Source organism: Bombus huntii, chromosome 12, assembly GCF_024542735.1.
Source record: "Bombus huntii isolate Logan2020A chromosome 12, iyBomHunt1.1, whole genome shotgun sequence".
Lineage (NCBI taxonomy): Eukaryota > Metazoa > Arthropoda > Insecta > Hymenoptera > Apidae > Bombus > Bombus huntii.
The window spans coordinates 1521403-1539946 of record NC_066249.1 but is presented as its reverse complement, the minus strand read 5'-3'; the positions used below and the strand labels follow the sequence as shown (position 1 = coordinate 1539946).

The window sequence follows — 18544 nt, the reverse complement described above, 5'->3', positions numbered from 1 at the left end:
AATTTTTGATTTGTAGGAGTACGTGAATCGATATCATGGACAGAAGATGGGCTCCCTGGAGCCACACGTATTCGCGTTGGCGGAAGCAGCGTACAGGTCTCTCCAGGACACGGAGAGCAATCAATCCTGCGTGATATCGGGAGAAAGTGGCGCTGGCAAGACGGAAACCACGAAATTCATCTTGCAATATCTTTGCTCGGTGACCAGCAATGTGGACACGTGGGTGGAACAACAAATTCTAGAGGCGAACACCATCCTCGAAGCTTTCGGTAATTAACTTATTCCCCTTAATAACTAGTTTCGTCGCCGTTGATTATATTTTCTAACAGTTTACGGCCTGTCCTTAATTTTCCAGGAATTTTTCGCCTGTCACGCCAACACGAAAGCTTTGTCTCTTATAAAAATAATTAAAAGCTAATTACATCTCTCTTTTCTTTTTTTTTTTTTTTTTGTTAATAATGGAAAGTTACCTTATATTAAATTAGAACTAATTAATATCCCAGGATCTTTGTAAAATTTAAAAATAACCAGTTACAAAATACAAACAACATTATAGAAGTTAGAATTATTTATTAATTGAGGAGTTAATCTGGAGAAAAGGATCTATGATAAATATACGTGAAGGTGTCAAGTGTGTTTTCTAATAAAATATTACACGAATTATTATGGAATTTCTCAATTATTACGAATATTACAAAATCAGAATTAACAATTCTGTCGCAATTTTTCCTCTTAGAAGCACTTTTCTCAAGAAATTTCTCAATCGTTGGTTATTAAATATTATTTCCAGTAATTAAGAAAAAATTACATGTTTTACTTTCTTTCAATTGGAAACTTTGAAAATGATTTCAAATAAAAAGAAATGGAAGGGCTTCGTTGAAAGCATAGATTTGTCGCGAAATTGTTTGCTGGATACTTTTCATAAAAGTCGCCGAAGAAAAGGCAAGCCTTTTTTCTCGAGGTTTTCTCTTGTTCCAAAGGCAACGCTCGAAAATAGAAACGGGAAGACTTTTATGAAATGGATCGATGAACGTTATTCCTAATGGCATTTAAAAATAAAGGGGATTCATTACTCGGAGTCAAGAGGCCGAGATCGAGTCAGGTGTGAAATGTAAAAGCGCGAGGGGTAGAAACTGGGTCACGAGAGGCAAAAGATTTAAGGGGGTATCATAAAAATTGTACCGTTTACTTTTGTATCTCGGCAAAATGCGCTACCAAACACTGCAGGAATACCTGCTTCGTTGTGAAAATGTTTTCTGTCGTCGCGTTTTATTCTACCAATATTAAAAGGCTAGACTTTCTCCTATAACTGTCTCATACTGATTAAAAATTTACAAATAATTATTTCAGTATATATATTTCATGTTTATTTATTTTTTAAAATTCTTATCTTTTCTTTAATCGCTCTTCACAATGGGTATATGAAAATTGTCCTAAATTTGACATTTTATCAAGTTTAGTAATTTAATACCACAAAATATGATTATCCTATATTTAATATTTTACAGAGTTTAATCATTCAAAACTACAGAATGTGATTATTCTAAATTTGATAATTTATGAAATTTAATATTTTGGAACTACAGACTAAAATCATCCAAAATTTAATATATTAAATAATTATCCTATAATGTCTTTATATATTATATATTATATTTATATTTATATATTATATTATATTTTATATATTATATATTATATTATATTTTATATATTATATATTATATTATATTTATATTTATTTATATTGTATTTATATATTATATATTATAGTCTTTCTTTACGAGAATATAATTATTTTCATTTTCAAAAAATATTATACAGGAAACGCGAAGACAGTAAGGAACGACAACAGCTCCCGGTTTGGCAAGTTTATGCAGGTGTGCTTCGACAGTAAGTGGATGATCAAGGGCTGTATCATCCAAGATTACTTGCTTGAGCAGAGCCGTATAACTTTTCAAAGTAGCGGAGAAAGGAATTACCATGTGTTCTATCAGCTGGTCGAAGCTGGAACCAGAGACGAGGAATTCGCGGAACAATATAAACTGATGCCAGCAAGCCACTACAAGTATTTGAATCAGTCTGGTTGTGTGAAGATCGATGGAATCTCCGACTGCAAGAAACTCGATGCTCTTAGGCTTGCGTTTAACGTGCTACAGGTAATTAGTCGGTACACACAGGGTGGTATCATCAAAGGATATGATTTATTGGTGTTAATAGTTTGTACAAACAGTTCCATATAGATGAAAAGTTAAGAATTTCTCTGCTTAATTCTCTCAGAATAGAATTTATGTTCAGTCTGTCAGAAAATTATTTTTTACTCGCTATTAATGATAGAATATTTATTTATAATATGAGCAATAGAAAATTTATCATAACAGTCTAGAATTCTTTGATGTTTTGTTCTATTAGTCAAACAAATAATTAGAACAATTACTTTTAAACAAAGTAATCAGTTCAAATATTTATTAAATGTTTGTTTTCCGTTAAAATACATAATTAGTACATCTCTTATTTTTATGACAGTAATAATTTAATTTTCGTTTTTCTTATTATTACATTTATAACTGTATTATCGTCATTTTTTCTGATTTTTATAACAATTTAAATATTTGAATAACTAAAGAACATCCTGAAACCTTAAAATACGTGTAATAGATTCCCATATAATATTTCTTTTTGTTATTTCATTTCTCCTTCTTCCCTCTATAAATTGCTTCAGTAAGGAGGATTTATTTTATCCTTAGCCGCGACTGACTGGCACTTTCGTTTTTGTAGGTCGCGCCGGAAATGTGCGAGGGTATTTTCAGAGTCCTGTCTGCCATTCTTTGGTTGGGGAATTTGAGCTTCGAGGACGTGGATGGCGAAAGATGCGAACTAACTAAAGAAGACCTTGACATCGTTGGTACGGTTGCTCCTTTGCTCGGGCTGCAGGTTGAGGATCTCACCAAAGTGGTGCTTATACGACAGATAAACGTCCGCGGAAATATCACCGAGATACCATTGAAGGTTCAAGAAGCCCGTGAAAACAGGCATGCGATGGCAAAAGCATTGTACTCGAGAACGTTCGCCTGGTTAATCAATCATATAAACAATTGCACGAATCCTGGCCAGGACAGCTCGAGATTTCTTGGTGTTTTGGATATATTTGGCTTCGAGAACTTCGCCGTCAACAGCTTCGAGCAACTGTGTATCAATTACACGAACGAGAAGCTGCATAAGTTTTTCAATCACTACGTGTTCGCGCTGGAACAGGAACTAGTAAGTCGTTTCTAAGCTTTCTTGTTTTCCTATATACTTAGTCAGCTGTGTGACACGATTAACGATCGTGTCACATGATAGGGTGAGATAATGGGTTTGTTACGTAACCGTTAAGGTAACATTGTATTGACCTCGATGTCAAAGGTGCAGTAAGATAATTCAGTTGAATTCTTAGCAATTTTTTATTTGTAATATTTAACAATAAACTGAAGATATATTAGATGTAGGTTTCTGAGAACGTGAGTTTCTGTAGGGTTTAAAATTAACTAGTTCCAAACTTCACTAGATGTCAGTCGTCTTTCTGTATTAATTGAATTGAATACTTCTATATTTTTTCATGTAATACTTAGTAATACACCACAAAGATATATTACACATGTTATCTAGTTTCAAGTTATCTACTCAAATGCATGTAATACATTGTCATTAACACTTCACCTGAATATAGTCGAGGGTTAATGATAAAAATAAACTGGTTGCAAAGTTGACTAGTTGACACTTGTCCTTCCATGTCGGCTGTCGTAACACGTGAAACGTTTTGAATTTCAGTATCGACAGGAAGAGATCCAATACTCCCATATCACCTTCACTGACAACACCATGTGCCTGGAATTAATCGAGAAACCTCCACGATGTGTTCTTAAATTACTGACCGAGCAGTGCCATATGCCGAAAGGCTCGGACCTAGCTTACCTGACCAATTTGCATGCAGAATTCGAGAATCATCCTTGCTACGTGAAAGGGGACGATAGGCGAAAATGGGAGAAAGAATTTGGAGTGAAACACTACGCTGGATGCGTTACTTACGCAGTCGAAGGATTTGTCGATAAGAATCGAGATGTACAACAAGATGTGTTCTTCGATTTCATGTCTAGGAGCACAAATGAATTTGTTCAAGAAATCACAGTTTATCAGGATCTTCTGGGATGCACAGTAGCTCGTGCAAGTGGAAATGCAACTACCATGTCTCGTGGAACATCCAAGGGAAAACCAACCCTCTGTGATTCCTTTAGACATCAGTTGCAGGCTCTGGTCGATGTTCTTCAAGCTACCACACCCTGGTACGCTAGATGCATCAAGCCAAATATGCAAAAAGTGTCGAATCACTATGACGAGAAGCTGGTTCTGGACCAGCTGAAATATTTAGGCATGTTAGATATTATTAGAATCAGGAAGGAAGGCTTTCCTATACACATGCCCTTCCACGACTTTATAGCGAGATATCGTTGTTTAGATAAAGCACGTTTATCACGTTCTTATAACGAGAAAGAGGCTGTTAGGTGCTTAATCAGTAGTCAGGGTATCCCTGAAACTGAATGGCAAATAGGCAAAACTAAAGTGTTTTTAAGAAGCTATGTACACGAGCCACTGGAAGATTGTAGAAATCAAATGGTTACCAGTAACGCTATGATGATACAGAAAATATGGAGAGGCTACGTAGTTCGACGAGGTAAGTTATTTTCAATTTTAATTTTTCATAATATATTTCTTATCTTATTTTTGAACTAAAGAGAATTTGAATTTTTCCAGAGTATAAACGCGTGAGAGACGCTGCACTGAAAGTGCAACATGCATACCGAGGCTGGAAACTGAGAATAATGTTCATCAGAAAACGAAGAGCAGCCATTGTGATACAGAGTCATCTGCGTGGCGTATTCGCAAGGGAGGTTGCGGCTGCTTTGAGAGAAATGAGACGAGTAGACGAAGAGATGAGGAAGAGGGAGAGATTGGAAGAGGAGAGAAGATTGATGGAGGATAAGAAGGCTCTGGAAGAAAGTCAAAGGTATAACGATATATTATCTTGAAACTATATGATAAAAGGACGTCTATTCCAGTATACAAACTGCCGTGACGATCATATAGGACTGTTGTTCGTTTGTGTGTTAATAGTATGTCCATTTGTGTCCTTTATAGCGCACAGTACAATGGTATTGTCGGGATGGAACCCGGGTAAGTTCGTATGACGTGTCGGTAGTTCGAATGGCGAATTAAAAATCCTTACGGCATGACGAGAATTCACTAAGAATAATTGCTTTTAACATAGATGCAGTGTTTAGTATCACAAAATACACACACATACACCGGCACCTGGCTAATTTGTGCGCTTAAGAAATTAAAATACTTGCATTGAATTTTATTTCAGTATTTTCATATATGTGCTATTCCATTTTACAGAAAAGCGCAAGAAGAGATCGCTGCATTGTCGCAGATGGCGGAGCAAATGAATTCTAAAATGGCTGCCTCAGATTTGCAGTCTGTAGACTTGGACAATCTATTTTCATTTTTATCTGACGTGCAATCGACGAAGGGTAATCAGATAATTGAAGAAATTGGTGAACAAATGGATGCATTGGTCGAAGACCTCGATGTGGAACTGGAGACTGTAATTCAACAAGAAATGGAGTTAAATTCAAAAGCGGAATCTAAAGCAAATACTCCAAATGGGCAAGAAGCTACCTCGCCATTGCAACAATCATCACAGCAGCAGCAGCAACAGCAAAGGATACCTTGTCCAAACACTGGCAAACTCGGTCAGCCGAGTCTTCCAGAGCCCACTGAACCTCCTCCACCTCCGCCACCTCCTGCTACAGCTTTGACGATGAATGGTGGCGATTCCTCTATTGATAATGGAGAGCCTATCTACGAGTCCGTTTTACCTCGTGAAGAGAACAGTCCTAGCAGTCCAATTTTGGTGAATGGAAATTCTGGATCATTAGTTAACGGTGAATCCTGTGGTTCACCTCCACCTGCACCAAATAACAAAGTCATTAAAGAACCGATTGCTGGTAGCCCTCCATCGAGACCAGAATCTAGAAACTCAAATAGTCTCCATTTATTGCACCATAATCACCACCAACCGGTACCACAACAGCAACAGAATGGTCATGATCAACAACAACAGCAGGTGCAGCAATCTCAACAACCACCCGTGGAGAGAGAACAGAGACGCAAATGCAGAGTGGAGCGTAAACTTCAAGAATTAGAGGACAAGAAGGAGCCTGATAACGAAGTTACTTATCATGATATCGTAGAATTTGCGCAAAATTATTTCAATAGCCACGAAAGATCTCCCGAGGGTACAATCATGGCTACGCTCACTAGAAAATCACGTGGCAAGAGCGTAGAATTCATCCCAAAGTACGAAATGGTTACCTACTACAAAGGTTCTACTATACCGAATTCTCACATTCATATGTACGACCCTGATAACGTTAATGTGGCTTGTTCTGTCTTCAGGGTAAGTAATTATTTGTACAGATTATTTTCTTTGTTAATTAACATTGAAAGTAATGTTTTTTCTTAATCTTTAGGATCTTTGTAAGTATATAAGAGGAGAGATGAAACTAGATCAGGAAATTGCAACTATTCAAAGTATAATAGGTTATGGTATTGAGCGTGAAGAATTAAGAGATGAAATTTTCGTCCAATGTATGCGACAAGCAACTAACAATCCTAACCCAGAATGGGCTGAACGAGTCTGGTTATTGCTCTGTTTGGCTATAGTTGCTTTTCAACCTAGTAAACTACTGTACAAGTATTTCGTGTCTTTCTTGCGAAAGAATTTGGCTCTCGAGGGCAAACTACGGCAATACGTTCAGTGGTGCGTGGATAATTGTAAAAATATGAAAGTTTCCTGTAGACAACATCCACCGTCGACGGTAGAGATTGCGGCTATGAGGCGACTAGGCACGATAGTTTGTCGATTCTTCTTTTTGGATGGAAGAACTAAAGCAATCGATGTGCATCCAACTGATACTGCTTCCGATGCTGTTGCTAAGTTAGGTGAAAAATTGGGTCTCAGGTCTTTAGAAGGTTGGGCAATTTACCAAAGTAGACCGGATGGCGAAGAACATGTTCGAGCGCATGATTATCTATATGATGTTATAGCTGCTTGGGAAATGTAAATTTTCATTGATTACTATTATCGATTAATAAACTACGAATATTTATGCAGTTATATCAAAGTTCATTATACTTAATTTTACATTGATAACTTGTCTTATTATATTTTACTTTTTTCAGGAAACAATGCAAATTAAACACAGCACAATCAACATTTTCAACACTTCGTCGTGGAAATAATGCTACTTTAGGGAGTGGCGATAATCGATTCGTTTTCAAACGAAGGCTTTTCCGAAATACCCGAGAAATATCCCAAGATCCCGTCGAGGTGAACATGCTGTACGCTCAAGCTGTATATAACGTTGTGAAGGTAAACTAGAGAGGGAAAAAATCAAATTATTGATCTTATCTTGTTTCTTGTAAACGTCCTATTCTCTCTTTTGTCACTTTTCAGTGCGACGATTTCCCGGTATCAGAAAAGGTCGCGCTCCAGTTGGCGGGCTTACAAGCGCAAGTCGCCTTGGGCGATCCAAAAGATAACGATCGGCTGGATTACTACAGCGAGGTGGATAGTTTTTTGCCTTATCGAATCAGCCGTGCTCGAGGCGACGATGTTTGGGTGCCAATCATAGCGCAGGCACACAGACAGTATGGCGCCGGTCGCAAAGAATTAGCAGCCAAGGTGTTGTATTTATCTTGCGTGATGCAATACCCTCTCTACGGTACGACTATGTTCAACGTAACTTATCGTGGTTATTGGTCGTATGGCAATCAACTAATCTTGGGTATAAACTGCGATGGATTGATGCTGATCAAGCCGGATGATAAATTTGTCTTATCGGAGTATCGTTATCAGGATGTGGAAAGCATCATGCTAGACCCAAGTGACTCTTTCATAACACTGTCTCTTCTACGTCACAATCCCGACAGCTCGCACAAGTGTTTTGTTTTTGAAACGCCACAGAAGAACGAGATAGGTAGTCTGATCGTTAGTTACTGTCCAGCATTGGCAGGCTGGATCACGGAAAACGAGGTTCCTACTAAGAAGCTCAAGTGTATTACCAACGAGGATCGTATTAGGCTCTATCATAACTTAGTCAATTGCCGAAGAACACTAGTGGACGCGGAGATATTGAGAAAACCTCAAGACTCTGGTGGTGGTTTTCTAAGAAACACTTTGCGAAGATTGTCTAAGCACAAGATAGAGAAACTTAGGCAAGAACATGGTAGCGCGACTGATCATGGTGAAACCTATAAAGGATTTCCTTATGCCTATTGGGCATTCAGCAGACAAACTATACCTCAGAGTCTCTCAAAACTACCCGATCCGGATGAACAGATGGCTCTTAGTGTATTCCAATTAATTTTAACTTACGCTGGATTAGGACAAAACGGAGATACGGTTCGTAGGGTAGAAGATGAACACGTAAACTTGATACAAACCGTGATGGAACGTTGTATAAGAAAGGAGAATCTCTTAGGTGAACTGTATCTTCAATTGATTAAACAAACGACAGATCACCCTGATCCTAATAGTCGAGTCAATCTCAGGCATTGGGCGTTACTTTCTTTGGCCTGTTCAGTTATTCTACCTCCACAGAAAGTAATTCGAAAGTATCTGATAGCGCATTTGAAACGATGCGCTAGTGATTACGTTACGGAGGAGGGAAAATACGCCAGATTTGCTGAAAAGTGCCTTTACAAGACGCAGGGCACGAGAAGAAGACAATGGCCGCCGAGCAGAGAAGAAATAATGTGCACGATTAATCGCAGGCCTATTTATGCGAGATTCCATTTCATGGATGGACAATATCATGCTGTTGAATTTCATCCTTCAGCAACAGCTAGAGACGTTATGGAGATTATCAAGACTAAGATTGGTTTAGAAGAAACTGCCATGGGTAATCGAAGTTAAATTAAATTTGTTATTTCTTTTAATTGTTAAATGGCTTGTAAATATTTATAATTTAATTGGGATTTATAGGTTATGCCATTTATGAAGTCTTAGGACCGACCGAAAGAGCATTGATACCAGAAGAAAAGATTGCCGATGTGATGTCGAAATGGGAGCGTTACAGAACGGCGAACGCACAACAGAATCAATCGCAAAGAAAGCACGCACATCATTTCTTCTTATTTAAGAAACATTTGTTCCTTGATCAGTACATGAATCTCGATGATCCGGTGGAGAAAGAGTTACTTTATCATCAAGTACTGCATGATTTACGTGCTGATCGATTTCCTATTACTGAGAAAGAAGCTGTAAATAATTATTCTTTTTTATTATCCGTTAAAATCCAATAAATTATGGTATAGATTATCTAAATTTATAATCTGTTTTTAGATGATGCTGACAGCGTTACAAGCGCAATTAGAACTAGGTGATTGTGAAGACGCTGTATCGGATCACGATTACCGAACTATATCAAGTCACTGCCTTCCACCAAGACTGGTTCCAAGTTTATGCATTGAAGGAGTACTTCAACACCATCAATCACTACGAGGAATGACACCGCCCGAAGCGAAGAAGGCATTCCTGAATTTAATTCAATCGTGGCCGCTTCACAGGGCCACGATATTCGATGTCATGCAATCATTTACTTCGAATTGGCCACGTGTTCTGTGGTTGGCCGTCGACCAGCAAGGTCTTCACCTTTTGGAGCATCGTTCCAGAAACACTCTCTGTACCTACGAATATAGCAGTATTCTCAGTTATAGTCCAGCTGTTAGTTGTTTGATGATTATCACTGGTACTGATAAGAAGCAGAGCAAAGTTATCCTTACGACATCTCAGGTAATTCTTTTTGTTTAAGAATTTATATTATAGTGCACAAATTTTATATTGAATAATAATTATGTTTAGAGTGTTAAAACATTTTCTTTAACTGCGTAATTATTATTTACTGATATTACCATCATTTCATTTGCAGGCACACCAAATTGCGAACTTAATTCGCGAATACATGGATGTTCTTCAATCACCACCGGAAGTACCGAAAAGAGAATCGGCAATTGCCCAACAAATAGCGCAGCAACCGATTCAACAACCATCGACAAATCTTACGGCTCCTGCCGGTGGTCGTAAATCTCGACCTGCTTCGGTATTACACAGAGGTGCTCCAGTGATACAATCGCAAGCTAGTTAAAAAGTTAGGTAACTTATTAGATGCGATACTTCTCCTCAACCTCATACCTTAATCTTTATCTCACACATACACACATACACGTATATACATATATGTATAATATATGTGTATATATATATATATATTATATACACATATATATATACACACACACATTTTTATTCCTTTATTATACTTATTTAACATACATTTAATTTAATTTTAACTACAATTTTAATTCATTTCAATTTACATAATTCTATATTACTTACTCATTAATTCGTTTTTATATTCTTTCGATATCTCTATTCGAATTTATTATTTAATTAGTGTGAATTAAACAATATAGTTTCAGTATCAGGTTGTAGCGAGAAAATGTCTCTATAGTTATTAATGCTTTATCGGCAAGGCCTATAAGGCGACGAATAAAGTCTCGTCGCGACGAGACAGCACTAGCCTAGAAATACTTCTTTCTTCCAGTATTTATTCGATTAGCTTAGAGCTCGAAAGACATTACAAGAAAATAGCTGCTGCCGCGGAGAGAGTAGATTAGAGAATGGATCAACAAATAACTGCCATTTTACGATTTACAAAAAAAACAAGTAATTAGAAAGCTGTCGAAGACTTCTATTTCTATTTTGTCAGTCATTGTCGTTGCCTTTTTTACGAGCGATTGTCAATGTTTTTTATACAGTGTTTTTTGCAGAATAATATGACACAAGATTAAGAAAGTCGATGATTATCGAATCAACCATTAAATTTTAATGCGATCAATGGTATTACATTTTTGGCATATCATTTTTTGTATCGTTCGACGAAGGGTGATTGGATAGTTTTTATATCTATTTTAATTAATATCAGAGACGACCAATTTATTGATTTTATACTTTCAATTCTGTCTCTCTTGTTAATCACTCTATTCAACGATACAATAATATACAAGATTCCATAATATTGCAATCGATGTTAACGTTTCAAATGTTAATCTTGCGCAAAATTTAAATACGATTATATACGTATTATATTTAGACGCAATATTTCACGTAAAATTTTACTCGACGTATATTAATTAATAATACAGAGATATCGTGGTGCCTCGTTAACTGACCACAGAGTTTGCTTCGTTAAATGGCCAACATTATGACTATGAGCTATTACACAGGTAAAATAAATAAATGTGTCAGATCATTTGTATCACATCAGATTTCAATAGAAATGAAAGATATTTGAGATTTCCTAAGAACATACCACTCTCATTAAGTAGCCAAACAAAATGACGTCTGGCCAATTAACGAAACACTACTGTATGAACGACATCTTGGAAAAGGATGATAGTCTCTTTGACTCGTATTTCAGAAGTATTCGAACAAGTTCGAGGATGAAAATCGAATGATAATCTAACATTCATTTTATAGACAATCCTTTCGTGCTATCATCCCTTTTCTCGTAAAGGTTATAATTACGAAGTTAAAATCAAGTATAATGGAAGAAATCGTTTAGGCGGAAGTTTAACAAAGAATCCGTGATTCCGGCGTGATCGCATCGATCGAAAATTGCCACGAAATTGCGTCCAAAGAAATTTCTTTCTTTAATCCAAAAAGATCGCTCGATATCTTGACGTGTAAATATTAAATAAAGAAAAAAATGTTTAAACTTTAAACTAAAAACAATAACAACAGGTTTCAAGCAAAATTCTCCAGTGTTCAGTGATCACATTTCCACGTAAAATTAGATTTACAACTCACTTATATACAGAAACGATATTATCTAATTGTAATTTAACCCTTTCAAAATAATTTTTAATAATGTAGTGACGAGATTAATATAAAGAATCGAAACTTTTTCAGATCTCTACACTGTTTACAGTTTATAATGTAGAAATACTATTAGTTTTTCGCTAATACATATTACTCTTTTAATAACGAGCAATGGCCATTGCTCGAGTAATAATTACGAAGTCCAGCACCACAGAAAAAAAGATATACACTTTTTACGGGACACAGTCAAGAAAGGGTTAATGTAAACATAAACAAGAAATTTCCTCCAAGAATCTTCTGTCGAACACTGGAGTTCTCAAAAAAAAAAATCCTGAGTTTATTCGGACCAAGATTTCGTCACGAGGACTCGAATTATTGTCAGATCCTTATTTACGCGTTAACTCTAGACATACACTCACAAACGAATTCATAGATTTAGAATGATAAATGATAGACAAAGATTTCATTAGGTACAATTAGATTTTTAAGTAATGCATCACTTAGTACATGTGGCTGCACTGGAAGTAGAGGTAGAAATAATTTTAGAGTTGAGAATCACCTTTGTTGCTTCAAATTAAAGTATTTTTTTAATATACATCAGTCAATATGTTTCTTATTTCCACAAAATAGATAGCAACGTACTTGTGTCTGAGGATGATTAATTTAAAAGATATCTTAATTATAATGTAAAAAATTTTAAAGTTAAATTTACAATTTCACCGTAGCCATTTGATCAGTTTTAATTTTGTATAGCAAAATTTTTTTCTATCGTCTACTGTTTTAAAGCTATAACTTTGCCCAGTTGCGAAGGAAAACTGTAGTATAAAAAACAAAAGTAATTTCCCCCGATAAACGCGCCATCTAAAAATTGGCGGCAAAACCAATTACATTGCGATCAGACTCAATTACCTATTATAAAATATTGCAAAAACATTATGTAATGCGTATTTAAGGATCAACTACATAAATTATCGCAAATTGTGAAGGATCGAGAATTCGTCGTGACGAAACGAGAAGTTAGTGTATCCTCTATAATCTGTATTTATTCGAATTTCCTTTCCGGGAGTTTGGCTAAGATTCTACGAGTGCAGAGACAGACTGTGATCCGCTTTGGGTGTCCTTAGTCTTCGAGAGCTGTTTAACGAGTGAGACTTCGTGTTAACTAATTAAAAAAAAAGAGCAGGGAAAGAAGGAAAAAGATAGAGAGAAGGTGAGCACGTGTGAGTGTGTGTGTGTGAGAGAGAGAGAAAGAATAAAAGATGATGTGAATGTGTGAAGAGAACATTGCGAAACAAGGATGTGATTTTCGCGACGCATGCATGATACTTAAGAAAAAAAGAAGAAACGGGGAGAGAAGTACGCGACCCCTGTATGTGTAGCTTAAGCGAAATAAATTATTGGTTGATGATGTTATATTGAAATATTTAAGAACAATCGACACTGTATATACGTATATATAAATAGACACGCATAGACGATACGCACACCGCGAATTACACTCTCAGTTACACATGCAACACGACAGACTGTTGTAAAACTCGGAGAAAATACACGTACAAAGAGAAAGATGGGGAGAGTTACACGCCTACATGTGACGAGAATATACATACTATTATATAAATATAAATATATATATATATGAACATAAATATAAATATAAATATATATATATATATATAGATTATTAAATACTCGAGCTATGTATAAGGATACAATAAAAGAAAGCGAAGCTTTAATATTGCAAATAACAGGAATTTCTGTTTCTTCAAGAATAATTGTTTTATGAATGATTATTGAATTATTCAAATTATTAAAAATCAGATTAATTGGAATATTATAAAAATACGATGGGTAATATTTATATGGTTACAACACAAATCGGCATTAAAAATATACATGAATTATATTGGATTGATAATTGAGCTTAATAAAATTTTAGATGTTTCAAAAGAGTTTCTTGAATAGGTTGTAATCTACACAATTAAAACTACCGTTTCTGATGTATATATACATTTTTTATTTATTTTGTATACAATAATCAGACAAGTAACAGTATTTGCTTGGGTTCACGATTGCCCATGTATTTGCAACCGATAAACTCTCCGTTAATATATAGACATATATTTGCATTCGATCAGTTAAACGTATTTGATTTATGATTATGACAAGGCAAACACAGCAAGCACAAAGGCAATCGTTCGTACATAAATGTGTTTTTTTCTCAGATATGACAAATTATAATAATTATTATAAATTATGACAAATTAAATAGCTTTCAAAAATAAAAATTAGGACAATTGGAAAGGAAGAAAGTGATAAACATAAATCCTTACATTTAATAACATTCTTATGTTTGCACGCACCATTTTCGGTCATTTAGTTTGTACCCATTAAAATTACTTTTTCCCCTTTTAAGACCTTCTTCCCACGTTTCTAAACGCGTTAAATGTGCTGCAACATTGACGGAAATAATACGTTAACTCTCTTTAGACTGGAACTGGAATGGACGCATGTTTCAACAAAGTATGGCAGATGGAGCTGTCAAAAAACTTGTCTTTAAAAGACGCACTTCTACAGACATGTGTAAAAATGGCCTTAAGATCATTTAAACTTCTGCGCTTACATCGTATTTTTATCTTTGCCATAATGGATCAAAATCGAAGTTTCAGTAATTTACAATACATATCTGTGTGTAAATTGTTTCATTAAAATTTTGGGCAATAAGTAATAAAATCCCTGTTCAATAGAGAATGATATTAAATCATTATTTACAAAAATACGATATCAAAATGGATGCATTTTGGCCAAGATAAAATCAATGTTGTAGCATATAAGAATTATATCAGTTTTTCTGTATTTTTTCTTTTACTATTATTTATGCAGTTCTATTTTTCCTGTAATATTTTTTTGGCACCTGTAATGAAATTAAGAAACATTCCACGAATATTATGAATGAAAATATGTATTATTTAAACAGAATTTTTTAGAAAAAGGAGAAAGAAAATTGTCACTATTGTATGGACTAAAATTATAATGACAAAAATGAAATTATTCAATTTTGATTAAATAAAAGATCTTTTTCTGGTCAATTTACTTTTTATTTAATATTTTATTTTACTCCATTTTTGTCATTAAAATTATAGCATTATTCATCGATTCCATAGGAATATAGGCATGCCTCAATGCTAACTTTAAAAAATACATAATCAACAGGATGTGCAATTCTTATTTCTTCCATTTTTTCTTTTGTCTCTTTTTGCCCCGTAAATCGTTCATTCACTCCTTCAAACTAATATTCGACACGTGCACGCAACTGTGTTCATAATACGCACTCTTTTGAATCGCATCCGGTTTCCTAGTTTTCCCAACTATATCGTAAAAATACTTTCTTCGCGTCAAAAACAAAGATTCTCTTACCTGCATAGTTTCTCAACAAATACGAGATAGACTTGGCAGAATAACTTCATCGGGTGCTCGCAATATCAAACAGGTGTTATGATACTTGAAAATACTTTACAACGAAAAAGAAAAATAGAGGTACTTTTTGTTTTACACAGTTGTTAACCCTTTCCACTCGATCACAAAAAAGGAACCGTTTTAAACACGTTACGTAATAAGTTATGGATTTGTTAGTCGATCTTAAAACTTAAAGCGTATCGACCTCAAAATGTATAGGTTAGAAAAAAATTGTGGATGTTCTTTTATATCGATCGTGATTAATCGATTGTATGGGAAATACGAACGTCCAGAAGTTGTTAAGCTCAAAATAAATTGTTCATTATAAGATCTAGTGAATGAAAGAAATTATTATGTAAGTTTCATTTCCACAAATTTCTCGATCTGTGTCAATATGATGATCTTTCTTCAGGTTTAAAAAGAGAAGTATACGCTAGATGGGACTACTTATTTCAATGTCACCTTATACATGACGCAATTCTGATAGTTCAGCGTCGCTTTTTCGCAGCAAGACCTTCAATCGGTATTTCTGGAAATATTGGTCGAGGCCACGAAATATTTCCGGTCACTGCCAAGGACCGAAGGCCATACTTTGAGTAGTTGCAAGTTCATGATAATCGATTTTGTTGGAACAGCGTCTGTTTGGCATCGACCTCGAGTATAATCGCAATGATCAAGTATGTGTGTACAGTTAGAACTGAAGAATCTCCTTCATTACTATACCATACTTTACACGAATATAATACATAAGAAGAACCAAAAAATTAACCAATCGAAATAAAACGATTTAACAAAGAACAGGTTATACCGTAAACCGTAATAAATTTAATTCCTAAGAATGTATCCTCCATTTATTACAGACTTAACCAGTCGTATTGTAGAAACTATTAAAAAATAAACATTCGATCGATATCGTTTCAAAATTACTTTTTATATTTCAATAATCCGATTTGATTACGTAACATACATCGAAAGAAACATCGAGTGCAAAGGGTTTTTGCTTATTATACTATATAGCCTCATATAGGACTCACTGTTTGTCACAAAACACCGAAAGCGTTTTTTCATACAACGTTGCCCTCTCGTCACGCGTTCTCGTTCCCATTTTAGGATGAGAAGCAGATCTTTTTCAACGAGACTGGTAATGTATTTCTGACTCATTTGCACGAAATTAACAACTCAATTAATTTCAACAACACACACTTTCTTCATTGCGTTCAATTTTTTGCATGCATATATATTGTACGTGTGTGTGTTTCTGCAATATTTCATCGTTTATAAGTGTGTCCGCTTTAAACACCCCTCGATATATATTAAAATATCCCGTCGAAATATTTTAATATATCGGAATACGCGTATTTTAAATGCCGGTCGGTAAATGTGTTTTCTACTACTTCTACAAAGAAGTGCTTACGAGATTCGTCTTGGGAATGCTTCGGTAAAGAAATAGAAAAGAAAACTAAAACCGAGGGAAATAGCGTAGGACTCGTGCAAACGCAAGTAAAATACATTCACAATCGTTCGAATTTACAATACGCACATAACGAATCATCAGCTACGGAGTAATAATCGCGTATAACGCCCGATGTATTTCTAGATCGAATCAAGAATCGATCGAAAATGTTAAGTATCGTTATACGAACAAGGAGAATTCTTACGGTAGCGACTACACTGAGTTTCCTTCTTTTTTTCTTTCTTTCTTTCTTTTATACAGCGAACCGTAAGGATCATTTGTAATATCGAAAAGATAATCGATCAATAAATGAAATATCTTTAATTACCACGGTAATACGATCGAAATCGAGCTAACTTGATTACGCTAATCAGCAGTAGCAATTTTTGCACACGAAATTACCACTCCCCAAGCAACGAGTAACAAGTAACTCATATAGTGAAATCGTTGTATTACCGAGTTAAGTAAAATTATTTTTCAAAAATTATTTACTTAACAACTAATGCAAATATTCTAATTCCTCCTTGTTTCGATCGTAATTCCTTAACGATATCTCGATTCGAGTCACCAATACATCGACAGATATATATTAATATTCAGCACCAGATAATAACACTTCCGTAAATTACTATTAAGACTCACTACGATTAACGATATATAAATACAATCGAGAAATAAATAATGCTCATTTATAACGATCGCTAATACAGCTCTGTCCGCGCATGAACAGGGAACTTCCTTTTAACGAGCTTTTAAACAGCAGCATGTATGCTTGCCAAGTATTTCTCGGTTCCGCTATTCGACTCTTCTGTATCGTATGTTCAAACGATCGATGAACGATCCGTTTAACAAACTTGTCGACGAAAAGACAACCATAAAACGAGTAACAAATATTTGTACAATGAACTTTACCATATATGTAATTACAAAGCGGATATGTAAGATGCTCTATCGATAAGGAAGAACAATTCTCAATATACGCGTAAAAAAGTTATTTATCAAAAGATAAAAAGATTCATAAATCTCAATCCACTTTGCAACTCATAAAGACGATACATACTTCTGGGTGAAATTAATTTATAATTTGATTAGAGAACTGTTTCCAAAGCCGATTTCGCGAATTCCCTGCTCGCACGCTTTTCTATCACATTTATAAATTAGACTTCGGACTTTTCAGCTCGGCAACAATCACTGGTGTGTCTTCAACATGGAAATAGGCTTAAGTCAGATAGAATTAGCACGGTCAACAACGCAATAAATCTCATTAGAAAGAAACTGCGACTGGACGTGTAAAACTTCGATTCTCGATGAGTCGTCAACGTCTCGGAGACTTGGCGTTTCCTTACCTTCTTTTGTTTTAATTTTTTTCGTCTTCGTATATTTCGATTAGATAGATCGATTGCGGTTCTAATCAAAATAACAATGATTTTTCGCCCTGAAGCATCGATGCTGACAATCAAAACGCTTAACACTTTGTGCACTATCACGCGTTCATTTTTGCTGTTCTTTTTTAAACCCTTTTTTAATTCCTTAAATGATACTTCTCTTTATGATAAAAATTAATATTACTTTGTAATGATAAATGGTAGAATGGTTGGATGTCGATAATATTTGTAATAACAAGAGCAACGTGTGTTGTTAGTTCACAA

General features: G+C 35.1%; 1 protein-coding gene across 2 annotated transcripts in view; it reads left to right on the top strand.

The window, feature by feature from the left end:
* LOC126872125 (myosin-I heavy chain) overlaps positions 1-13399 on the top strand; it is a 48357-nt gene extending 34958 nt beyond the window's left edge. Inside the window, exons 4-16 of one of the 2 annotated variants that reach the window (XM_050631706.1) lie at positions 17-269; positions 1825-2159; positions 2779-3261; positions 3811-4711; positions 4792-5044; positions 5176-5211; positions 5437-6499; positions 6573-7162; positions 7285-7474; positions 7559-9005; positions 9089-9366; positions 9449-9898; positions 10035-13399. In XM_050631706.1, the coding sequence (XP_050487663.1) occupies positions 17-269; positions 1825-2159; positions 2779-3261; positions 3811-4711; positions 4792-5044; positions 5176-5211; positions 5437-6499; positions 6573-7162; positions 7285-7474; positions 7559-9005; positions 9089-9366; positions 9449-9898; positions 10035-10250 (6495 nt within the window). In that variant the 3' untranslated portion in view covers positions 10251-13399. The remainder of the gene's footprint in view (positions 1-16; positions 270-1824; positions 2160-2778; positions 3262-3810; positions 4712-4791; positions 5045-5175; positions 5212-5436; positions 6500-6572; positions 7163-7284; positions 7475-7558; positions 9006-9088; positions 9367-9448; positions 9899-10034) is intronic. The other variant, XM_050631707.1, reaches the window with a different exon arrangement.
* Positions 13400-18544: the final 5145 nt, after the last annotated feature.